Source organism: Ovis aries, chromosome 1 (assembly GCF_016772045.2).
Source record: "Ovis aries strain OAR_USU_Benz2616 breed Rambouillet chromosome 1, ARS-UI_Ramb_v3.0, whole genome shotgun sequence".
Lineage (NCBI taxonomy): Eukaryota > Metazoa > Chordata > Mammalia > Artiodactyla > Bovidae > Ovis > Ovis aries.
In genome coordinates, this window is record NC_056054.1 from 246,345,266 (window position 1) to 246,357,684 (window position 12,419).

General features: G+C 44.0%; 1 protein-coding gene across 2 annotated transcripts in view; it reads left to right on the plus strand.

Moving 5' to 3' along the window:
• The window catches only part of SLC9A9 (solute carrier family 9 member A9), a 652,914-nt gene extending 647,972 nt beyond the window's left edge, over nt 1-4,942 (plus strand). For both annotated transcript variants that reach the window (XM_004003282.5, XM_042235926.2), the window contains exons 15-16: nt 1,909-2,014; nt 3,309-4,942. In XM_004003282.5, the coding sequence (XP_004003331.2) occupies nt 1,909-2,014; nt 3,309-3,527 (325 nt within the window). In that variant the 3' untranslated portion in view covers nt 3,528-4,942. The remainder of the gene's footprint in view (nt 1-1,908; nt 2,015-3,308) is intronic.
• Nucleotides 4,943-12,419: the final 7,477 nt, after the last annotated feature.

Sequence of the window (12,419 nt, forward strand, 5' to 3'; positions counted from 1 at the left end):
ATGGGATTCTCCAGGCAAGAATACTGGCATGGGTTGTCATTTCCTTCTCCAGGGGATCTTCCTGACCCAGGGATCGAACATGCGTCTCTTGTGTCTCCTGCATTGGCAGGTGGGTTATTTACTACTAATGCCACCTGGGAATCCGTCACTTTTCCATCTGGAAATAAAATTGGCTGAATTTTCTTTGACTTATACTCCAGTTATATATGTGTGTGTGTGTGTATATATGTGTGTGTGTGTGTGTGTGTGTGTGTGTGTATATATATACACACATACATACATATCCTCCATCTCAGCTCCCTATCAAAAATAATTTTTTCCCCTGACCTATGCACACCATAAAGCCTATTAGGTCGCATGCTCCTGCCTGAGTGGGTCCACAGCTCACCAGCAGGGGTGTGGTCTGAGAGGTTTTCTCCCTGAAGAACCAACTGGTCACATGTTCAGTTCCACCCTGAGAAATTCCCTCTGCTAGCATATGATCTTTGTGGATCCAGATAGTAAAGGGAGCCTCTGGATTACTTAAAATCATCGTATATTTAGGCCTCAATGCCTTCATCCATAAAATGAAGGAAATAACACTCTGTAATAAAAATTAATGGAATATCATCAAGAGCTTTCCAGAGTTGTAGATAGACTTGCAAGATGTTGCAGGCAATGCCAGGCTCTGAACTTTAATATCTTCTCCATCCTTAACTGAGCACAACAGCTGCGCATCTGAAAGGAGTTGTCAAGTTTTCCGCTCACAGTTGCAATCACAGACCCTCTTAAGTATCTCTTCAATCGCTCTCCTTGCATCATAACTAGGCTGTGTTCATGAGCCTCTCCTGCTTTGTCCCCACTGTGGGGGTGAATGATTCAAAGCCAGAGGCCAGCAGATTCCCGGCCCCTGCCGGCTGCATGCCCCTCTGTCCCATACACTCAGGACATCCCAAAATGACGGAGTGGTGTCGTCCACCCGTGGATGGGTTCCAGTAGAGCTTCCACCAAGATCTTCTCTTGAGTGCCTGGGGATGAGTGCGCATCTTCATGAACCAACATTAAATGCTTTCCATTTTTTTCACCTCTCCCTATTATTATAGCATTTCAGAAAGTTGACGAGGTGAACTATTCTCCAGCAGAGGAAATAATACAAAGCTTGAAAGTTGTTTCTGATGGAATGGTGAAATAATTTCACTACCTTTCTGGGAGGGGAAAAAAAAAGGCAACCTGAGGCGGCAGCCTCTAGGGATTTCATTATTGCTAGATTGGAGGGAAACCTAAAGGCTTTAGATAAACAGGTTTTTCTTTTAACTAGTTAGAGCACCTTGGGATGAAGAGAGGAGAAAGACAGGTGTTAGACAGTAGAATAAACCTAGCTCCAGCTTATTTACATAATTTTGTATGGCAATGCATTGATGTATGAAGTATAAAGTGACTGTGTTGAATAGTGAAAATAACTATTTTGGCAAACAATGTGTTCACTACCCAGTTCTCAAATGAGGGAATGTTTTATGAAATACCTCTTGCTTTTTGTATGAAAATTACCAGTGGTTTAAGCTGTGTGTGCAGTTTTAGGAAAACACAATCTTTTATGCTATTATTTCAAATAATTATTAAGAATATATTCTCTAAGCAGAGGAGACGTTGAGTGGGAGAGGCAAGGAAAAGAGGACCATTTACACCTCTCTGACATTGGCTGGTCCAGGTGCCATTTCCCCATGAGTAAAGACTACCAGGAGGGCTGGGAAGTGTGGGGATCAAAGAACATAAATAGCAAATTTGTGCAGGCCACATTACTTCCTCAGTGAGGGAGTAGGGGATTTGAAGGTAAAAGTAACTATCTTTCACTACATACAAAGGTTTGTGCTATGTGAGAAACTCAATCCTGACTTCCTCTTGGCAAGTATTCCTTAACAGGCCTCACAGATACCTGAAACCAATTCTAACCCATTCTGGTCCTCCACTGACCACGACGTTACCTGAATGGTGTGGCCCAATTTCCCGACTGCTCACCAGTCCTCAGGCCTATGGGGTGAGTAAACATCTCGTGAGGGACAGGCTTGGTGAACACTGATAAAACCCAGAACCTTGGGACTATTTCTTCCCGCCTTGAGGAGGAAGCATACAGTTCTTAAAATTCACTACACCAAGAAGCTTCTCTCTTTTCTTTTCCATTGTTGCTGATGTGGGCTCATTCTTCTTTTTAAAAATGCAATTTTTTACTGTCACCAATATTTTTAACCATAAAATGAATTTAGAATATAAAAGAAGTAATGTGAACTCACAAACTGCTATGTTTTGAGGCTTTGAATATCAGGCCGGGTGCCTTATAGCTGAAGGGAGTGGAATAAATAAACTGATGAGAAGCAATTAGACTCCCTCCCAGTAAATCAGAGTGTCAGAGATGGGAGAGGAGCAGAATCTTGGAGTTTATGGCACCCTTGGAGGTGGCCGACCCCATGTCTAAACAGAGAAAAAATCATCTCAGATTTCACACGTGCTCAGAACACAACAGCCTGAGCCGGCGATTCTCAGTGTGTCCTTGGACCAGCAGTTTCAGCCTCACTTGGAAATTTGTTTTAAACATAGATTCTCAGGCCCCACCTCAGAATTCTGGCCTCAGGAACCCAGTATCTGTGATTCCAGTACAGGCTGAAGTTCGAAACCACTGACCTAAGGTCACCTAACCAGGGCTCATTCTACAGGGAATTCTGTGAGGTCTTCCCAAAGCCAATGAAAGAAAATTTGAGATTTTAATTCCTTTTCTTCAAGGGGAGGACAACTTTATTGGCCAAATCTAGTTGGTTTCCACCATTACCCACCAAGGAAACTTTGAACCACTTTTAGCCTTGGGACACTCATCCCATTTAAAACTTTTCAGAAAAAATATAGCAGACATTGAGGTAAAATATTAAAACCAATACTGGTGCATTCCAAAACCAATATTGGGAATCATTCTGTACTCTGAGGTCAAACGATTCTAAAAACTCCTCTCATCCAGGTTAGATACCCATTCAAAAGATCCACAGCATTTTATTTTAACTCCCCTTTAGCATTTTATTTAACCCACAGATGTGCTCAATTGGCACACAGTCTCTTACTGATGAGACTTGGAGACTTCTTATGATTATGTGATGATGTCCATCTTCAAGGTCATTTTAGAAATGTTTCACAACTCCTGCAGACATGGAAAAGGTTACATGTGGCATACCAGAAACTTCAGCCAAGTCAAGACAGGGCAGTGTAAAAAGGAAAATTAACTGCAGGACTGCTATTGTCTTCTGCTTTTATCAAGTGAACTCTCTCTCTTTCTCTCCAAAATCTAGGAACATCTCAAAGAGGATGATGTTGAATGCATCGTAAACCAGGACGAGCTTGCCATGAATTACCAGGAGCAAGGCACCTCACCCTGCAGCCCTCCTGGGGAGGACCAGAAAGCTTCACCCCAGACTCCAAGCAAGGAGAACATTTACGAGGGGGACCTTGGCCTGGGAAGCTATGAACTCAAGCTTGAGAAAACTCCTAGTCAATCCCAGCTGAACTGATGGGCGTGAACAGCACAGACATGATCACAGGTCATGCAGGGCTCACTGAGGAATACAAGCCAAGCTGATGAGGCCAAGTGCATGGAAAGAGATTGGAAAGTGTATGAAGGGCAGAAAGGAGAGATTCAAAACATACATCCTCTGGTGCCCACAGAAATGAAAATTTATTATCATCCCTTTATATTAGGCGACTGATTTAAGTTTTGGACAGTGCCATTTTTATTAATGAACTGGGGAGGGTGGGAAGGGTGTGGGGATAGGAGACAGGCGTCTAGCTGGAAGGATGAAACAGTTGGGTCTGAAGGTGTTTCTTTGCTGTGTACAGCTCTCCTGACGCTTCCCTCAGATTTGAGATTCTATTCCCTCTTTAGGGAGAGTTTTAAAACTCTGTTTAAAAAGAGTTTCTGAGCTTAAACGCGTGGCTCCTAAGCTGAAGGGAATACCCATTTATTCAGGAAGTGACACGTTTTACATGTTTAGAACCCAGGGTCCCACTTGCTCCTAGTGATCCAGGGCTATTTGTCTAGATAAGTGCTCTACACCACTGCTGATGGCATGGTGCGTGGGGACCCCTGTCCTTCTGGGCATCTCAAGCGGCTCCTGCCACTGCTTGAAGGGGTTCCTCACAGCTGGGAAGCACTCCGCACTAAACTCAGTGCCGCTTCCCCCCTTGGCGGGACCCCTTCCAGGGACAGTGGGGTTCTCTTCCCCGCACCAGGTTTCAGCTTCCTATCCTTGCTTGCTTTCGAGTCACTTCCTGGCTCTGTGGCAGGTCCTTCTGTCTGTGGGGCGATGAGATCCCATAGCCCAGGCTCCTCTCCAGTTATAGTTCTCACCTGAGAATAGCAGCGCGGTGCGGGAACCAGAAGAGCAGGATCGCGCATGCGCAGAGCTCCCCCACCCCACCCCCACCCGCCACACCCCCACCCCCGCAGCGCCAAGGACTCAGCATCAGCACCCTCCTCACAAGACGTGGCTCGTGGCCTGTGGCGGAGAGACCAACACAACAGCTTTTAATTCAGCTGCACGACCTGTGCCTTTAAGCCATTAAGATACCTCAAACCCAGCTTCTCTTGAAATAACAGATGTTCATGTCAGACCCCAAAAAGGGCAGCCCAAAAAGGGCCGCCCGAGTCATAGGTGCCCAGGTTCTGAAGAGTCTGCATCGGATGAGCGTCTTCGTGGGGCCCAAAGCTTGAAAGTAACATATGCTTTGTTGACAAGTCTTTAGGCTTTCGACACGAACCATGGAGGTGCCAGGCAATCCTCTTGCTTTCCAAACGGTAGAATCCAGGGGCACAAATTATTTTCTACTCAGCTAAGTATATCCTGGTCATTCCAGATAAATATGGCAAGCGGCAGAGCATGAAGTTTTCTAATTTGACTTAATCCTAATAAAACTTTGTTATAAAGTACGATTGTGTTCGCTAGTACATTATTTTAAAACGTCCTTTACTGTCCTGGGGCTTCCCTTGTAGCTCATTCGGTTTACCGACTGCAATGCAGGAGACCCAGGTTCGATTCCTGGATCTCCAGGGAACATCCCCTGGAGAAAGAAATGGAAATCCACTCTAGTATTCTTGCCTGGAGAATCCCCATGGACAGAGGAGCCTGGCAAGCTACAGTCCATGGGGGTCACAAGAGCTGGCCACGACTTAGTGACTAAGCCACCATCTACTGTCCTTGCTAATTGTCAGTGCTAAGCCCTTACTCTTGAAGTGCCAGGTGAAAGGTGATGCAAGGGAGATGCAGGCATCCTCTGGCCAGGAAGAGTCATGGGAGTTTCTGGCCGAGTCAGTGATGCATGCAGAGAGCGTGGAGCTGGGAGGACATAATGGAAGGTGGGATCAGATAGAGGGGGGCACCTCCTCCTTTCACAGGACAGGGGACCAGAAACCAAAAAGAGCTCCAAAAATAGGGGAGGAGGGACTAGAGGAGAAAGGACAAAAGGAAGGGAAAAAGAGAAAGGTTGGTCTTAACTTCTGCCTTTATCATGTGAAAGGAAGGGACGGGAACTCATATTTTGTTTCTTTCCCTTTGCATAGAAAAAGACACACCAAGGAAAGAGAAGATCCCCCTGAAACAGACAAATGTGAGTGGGGACAGAAGTGGAGAGGAGGGAGAGAAATATAACATGCTGGATAGAAATGAGGTGGGGTGAAGAAGGAAAGATACATGTCTATCCCAGCACCAACTTGCTAAGATGGCAGAGTAAAAATAGCCTCCTAGCCACAGGCAAAGCTCTCTCCTGCTTGGAAAAAGACTCTTTTTTCCAGCTAAACATCCTGAACCATTACCCACAAGGAGACTGTGCATGCGTGCTCAATCTTTGCAACCCCGTGGACTGTAGCCCCACCAGGCTCCTCTGACCATGGAATTTCCCATGCAAGAATGCTGGAGTGGGTTGCCATTTCCTTCTCCAGGGGATCTTCCCAACCCAGGGATTGAACCTGTGTCTCCTGCATTGGCAGGCAGATTCATTACCACTGTGCCACCTGGGAAGCCCCACAAGAAGATTGAGGGCTTCTTAATCTGGGCTGGACCACTTACCCCAGTGACTCCAGGTAGGTATGATATTGGGAGTTTGAGTAAACTGTGTCCTACCCAATAAGACAGAGTTCTAGCTTCAAGATGTAATAACCAGCCTCTTTCCCTCTGAGTCAGCCCAAGAACAGAACAGAGGCTAAATGGTGAACCAGTGAGCAATTTATAAACCCCAAATTCCCTTTTTTCCCCTGTTATGAAGAATAATAATTTATGATCTTCAGAAATGCTCTGTGCTTTGATTAGCAGCATCAGGGTTATGCAATTCAAGCCTATTATTTACTGCCAGTTTCTAATGAATAATAAAGGCAAAGGAGCTTTATTCAAACCACTAATGCTTGCATTCATTATTAGAGCTTTAAACAGCACCCTAACGAATTGGCTTATGGTTCTTCTTTGAACTTTTTACCATATATACGTCACACATATACACACACGCGCACACACACAGAGTAGCTCTCACTGTCAGGGTCCCAGCTAACACCTCTGTAGTTTTCTGCCTGGTACTCAGCACATGTCTGAACGAGTTTGAAGCCCAGTGGCAAATGTTGTCATGGTCTTCATTCATAAAGTTTCTAGAAACTTCTTGGAGGACAGCTTACTGGTATAAATCAAAGCTGAAAATTCAAATACCCTTTGACCCACCAATTTTATGGGCAAAATTTTGATTCCAGATATTTGAGGATTTTATATGTACAAAGGATATTTATTAAAAACAAATGAATTGCTACCCTGGTTAAATAAAACATGGCACAGGCATCTCATGAAACAGCATTATATGTACTGATATGGAATGATCACCAAGATATATTGCTAAACAAAAAGACCAAGGTGCAGGGCAGATGGTGTGCTGCCGCTCTGGAAGGTTAAACAAGAAACTGATAGTATGACTGCATCTTAAGAATTGAAGAGAGAACTAACAGTTTTGTATCTTTTGGGTTTTGTGCACTGTAGATGCATTATTTATTCAAAATAATAATGAGAAGAAGAAAATTCCTATGAAATAACACATTGAGGTGCTGAGCTAAAATAGGAAGTAAGGACTGGAAAAGCTATTTTACAACACAGTCTTTGAGACCTTGAGAATACCAGGTATAGCATTAATAGTACCAAGAGCTTCTGGTTTATTCATTTGCATCATTCAACACATATGGATGCAAACTATATAAAAGGTCTTTAAAATTCAAAGATATGTGACTCAGTCTCATCAAATATCTAGAAGAAGACAGACACTATAAAGAATCTAGACATATGATAAAAGTATAGTAACAAAAACACTGTAGTATTGGCTCAGAAATAAGCAAAGAGAACAAGAAAATCTGCTACAAAGGACAGAAACAAATTCATGACCTATATTTAGAAACTTAATTCATAAAAAATGTCATTTCAACTTGGGAGAATAGATGAATAGACTATTAACCAAAAAACAGTATGGACCAATTTGACATTCAGTATGGAAAAAGATAGAAAATTAGGTAATACTCTCAACATACACAAAATTAAATTACAAGTAACTTTAAGAATTAAATGGAAAAAAATAAACCTGCAGGATAACAAAAATATAAAATAAAATATGGATATGCATACTGATGGTCTTCCTGAGAAAGGTACAAACCAAAACCAGAAAATGACACATTTGACTCCACAAAAATGTAAAATTTCTTATAATTAAAAACACAACAGGGCTTCCCTGGTGGCTCAGAGGTTAAAGCATCTGCCTGGAATGCTGGAGACCCGGGTTCAAGCAAAATTTTTAAATGAAGCAGAGAAAACTACACATATACTTTGTTTGTGTGACTAAGGATTATTCTTCAAATTATACAAGGAACTCTTACTGATGCATGAGAAAAAAAAATTTCTGAATACAAAAATATGTCAAGAGTATATAGAATCAGATATCCAGACTTCTTCTTTTATGCTTCCCTGTAGAAAAGAAATGCTTGGCATTTATGCATGAGGAGGTATACAAAATTATATTCATTGTGACACAGTTATTACAAAATACTGGCGGAGAAGGGGAATATCCATCAATAGCAGGGGTTAACTAAACTGTATTATACCCATATTCTGCAGCAGTTATACTCTCTGTAGAAATGGACCCATACACATAAACTCACATGGAAATATTTTCAAGATAAATTGTTAGTGAAAAAGTCTGGACTGACTCCCAGCAGACTGATAACAAGAAGAAGAATGAGAATAGGAGAGCTGAATCAAGAGAGCCTTTTGGTTTATCAGCATTACTTTTAATTTTCACAATGATATTATTTTCATATGTAATCAGTTCTTGAAGCTTTGGCTTCAAGATGTGGGAAGGCGGTGAAGGTGTGGTCAAGAAAGTTGTCATGGAGGAACTTACATCTGAGGGAGGTCTTGAAAGATGAGAGTGTTTGACCAAGCAGACATGATAGATGCTGAACTGTGGGGCAGGAGGTGGGGTGGATCCTGTATTAATATTTCCAGTATTAACAGGATATGGAAAAGGCATTCCAATCAAAGGAGAGAACCTGGGCAGGAGACAAAGGGATGTGAAGCAGAGGGGTGTGAAGCATTAGAGGAACCATACATTATTCCACATGGTACTATTCATGTGTTTGAACACAGAAAAATGGAAGAATAAAAAATAATTCTGGAAATGTAAATCAGACGAAGTAGTCTGAGCCATGATCCTTTGAGAATGGGGAGCTATTGAAATATTGTAAACAGGGAAGAAAACTACATGCATTGTGAGGAGATGGAATACCAGGAAGACTGGGTATTGGTGCAATAGCCCAGTTAGGACATTGTTATTTCACTGGCCCAGGAGAGAGACAATGAGAGGCTTAACTAAGGCAGAATCCAGGAGGATAGAGAGGAGACAGCTTCTAGACAGGTTTCAGAACTAGACTCAACAAAGCTGGTAACTGGATATGGAAAGTGAGGAAGCTGGGGGAGCCCAAAAGGACCCCGTATTTAAGGTTTAGGTGACAATAGGTTGATGACTCCATTCACCGAGGGTTTTAGGAGGAGCAAAGAAAAGCTGATGAATTCAGCGCTGGATATGCTGAGTCTGAAGTTCTCAGGCAGAGCTTCATGGAGCTGTCCAGAGGTTTACAAGAATCTGAAGTTTAAAGAAGAGGTCCAGCCTGGAAGTATGTATTTGGAAGGAGAAGACGTGCATCGCGGCTTCACGGAAAAGTTTCTCGACTGCCGCACGGCCTTCCTCACCTTCTCTAAGAAAGAGATTCTGATATGCCCTCCTCACCAAGGGACCGTGTCAGAGTCTCCAAGAGGACAAGCAGATTTTTCCTCAAAAGGCCCCATGGATGATCCTTACTCAATCCTTGGGGAGAACCACTGACAGTAAGAAGAGAGGTAATCAGACAGAGGCTGAAAGGTGCTCCATTCAGTGGGTGGACAGAGTACGCACCCATGAAAAGAGCCCTGGACAAGACCTCACTGAGAAGTCAGGAAGCTCTGCGTGCCCATGGGACAGGGAACTAGCTCAGACAAATATTCATTTCTACTGCTACTGCGTTCGTGGTCTTGTACCATGACCCCGCCTCTCCTCAGCTATGACAGTTTCACATGTCAACGTGGCTAGGACATAATCCCCATTCAATCAAATATTAATCTAGATCTTGCTGTGGATGCATATTTTCAGATGTGATTAACATCTGCCCTCACCGTAAAGTGTCTGTCTACAGTGCGGGAGACCCAGGTTCGATCCCTGGGTTGGGAAGAACCCCTGGAGAAGGAAATGGCAATCCACTCCAGTACTATTGCCTGGAAAATCTCATGGACAGAGGAGCCTGGTAGGCTACATACAGTCCATGGGGTCGCAAAGAGTCGGACACGACTGAGCTATTTCACTTTCACTTTCAGTTGACTAGGCCAGCTAATCTGGGTGGGCGTGCTTCAGTCAGTCAAAGGCCTCACGAGTGGCAAGAAGGTTTCTGAGAAGTTCTGCCTGTGACTCCAGTGTCAGCTCATAGCAGAGACTCCCAAACTGGGTACCCTGATAGCCTACTTGCCAAGCTATGTCCCCCCTCACCAGGTCTCTCCACCCTCGCTTTCCCCTCCCCGTTCCTTTCAGATTGAAGCAGAAGGACAAAGAAGGCTAGAAGAGGAATTTATTTCACAAAATAAATGAAACAGATAGATTACCTGATCAATTCAAATGTTTTCGAAAGGAGCACTTCAGAGATTTGTTTCTTATAAGAAACCATACAATATTCTGATTTATGCATGATGTTGCCCCGATTTCTTACCCCTTCTCTATACATAGCACAGTTCAAAGATAGCTGATGCTTATAGCATGGTCCTGAAGTGCAATCTCAAAGTACTTGTGTGATTAGCCAAGAAGGCTTCAAGTGTGTTTGTCCTTCAGAGCAGGCAGCAGGCTTGGTGTGGAGGAGGTTGCCAGGAGTAAGACGCCTACCTGTGGAAGCTTCCATATGCTTCCCAAATATTGGCCATCAACCTGTCATTCATTCAGTTTAACCAACATTTATCAGATACTTATAATATATGGCTGATAATCAAAGTTAGGAATTGCCAGTGTCAGCATCATTAATGGGATCAGTAAAGATGGGACAGATAAGCAATGGTGAGTCCCAGAAAGCACATTAATTCAAAGACATCTTGCCCATTGCATCACCCCATCATGCAGATTGATTCGTTTTAGCAAAGAGTGTGGAGGAAAGAGAAGCTCCAACAAGTCAGGCTGGAGGTAAAAGAGGGAACTGGGCCATACAGGGGTCAGCGTCTCTGCATGTCAGCATCCTCCTTTCTGCCTCCTCTCCCCTGGGAACTGATCAGTGGGAAGCAAACAGCTCAGCAAGGACCAAGTGCAAGAGACCAATTCAAATGCCCCCAACCTCAAGATGTGGCCTAAGCAATGCAGTCATACTGTGGAACTCACCCTTCAGCAACTGAAGGTCTCCAGGGAACCCTCGGTTAACCAAAGTCACCAGGCCACCCTCCCTGAAACCCCGCTGTCCACTCACCATCTTGCAGATGGCCAGCATTCAGGAGTGCTGATTTATCAGAACTGAACTGAATTCAGTCGTGGGTTGGTTGTACCTGGCATCATGCCTAGAGGGAAAAAGGAAAAGTGTCAAAAGGAAGAAAAGGAAACAAATATTAGTTGATTTTTTGCTATAGGCCTCACTTTTCCATATACAATATCTCATCTCAACCTACAACCACTCTGGGAGCATCACATTTAAACCCCACTTGATGTGCATGGACCTGGGAAACAGGAATGTTAAGTCCTGGCCTTATATCATGTAGTTGACTCATGGCAGAGGGGAGTTTTGAACCCAGAACCCTATAGTTTCAAAGATCCAGACTTCTTCCCCAATTATACTGGGCTGCAGGCAGACTTAGCACTGTCAACAGACACTAAGAACCCTTGATGTCCCAACATCAGGGGTAGAAAACCAAACAGATGTATCTCAGCTTCATGGAGTTTACAATGATCAGACAAGGATATTTTTAGTGGGTTTTTTTTAAGTTTGTTTATTTATTTTTGGCTGCAGTGGGTCTTCATTGCTATGCATGGGCTTTTCCTAGTTGTGTTGAGTGACAGCTTCTCTTGTTGCACAACACAGGCTCTAGGCAGCATGTGGGCTCAGTCGTTGCAGCTTGAGGACTTTAGAGTGCAAACTCAGTACTTGTGGAGCAGGGGTTTAGCTGCTCCTCAGCATGTGGGATCTTCGCAGACCAGGGATGGAACCCATGTCCTCTGCATGGGCAGGCACATTCTTAATCAGTGGACCACCAGGGAAGTCCCAGACAGGAATTATGGTACTGGTTGGACACCGGATGGACCAGGAGAGCTTTACAAATTCCTAATGCCTGGATCCACCCACTGGATTCTGACTTGACTGGTCTGGGCTGGAGCCTGAACATCAGGATGTCTTAAATCTTCTCAGAGGATTCTGATGTGCAGCCAAGGTTGCAACCCACTAGATGAAAGGGACTTTGGAAGTGGTTAGAGATGTCATCCAGTTGCAGAAAATCATCAAAGGGGAAGTGGTGGTTGAGATGGGCAGTAAAAGCTGGCAATGTGGGGGAGAAGGTCTAGGGAAAGGGAGGAACAGGGTGAGGTGTGACAGCAGGGGACACAGGACCCATCCGTGGCATCTCACGTACTGGGGTAACAAGGAAGCACACACTGGCTGAGAGGCAATTGGGAGGTGGTGGGGATACTGCTCTCATTTTTTGTCCAGTTCTGAACCCGGGCTGTAACTACGCGCATGGCCAAGACCACTGTCCAGTTAGAAAAGCACCAACTCACAAAACCTGCGAATCATCAAGTTCTAAATCCCTAGCAGGCATCACATTTGGGAGCCACAGCTGCTG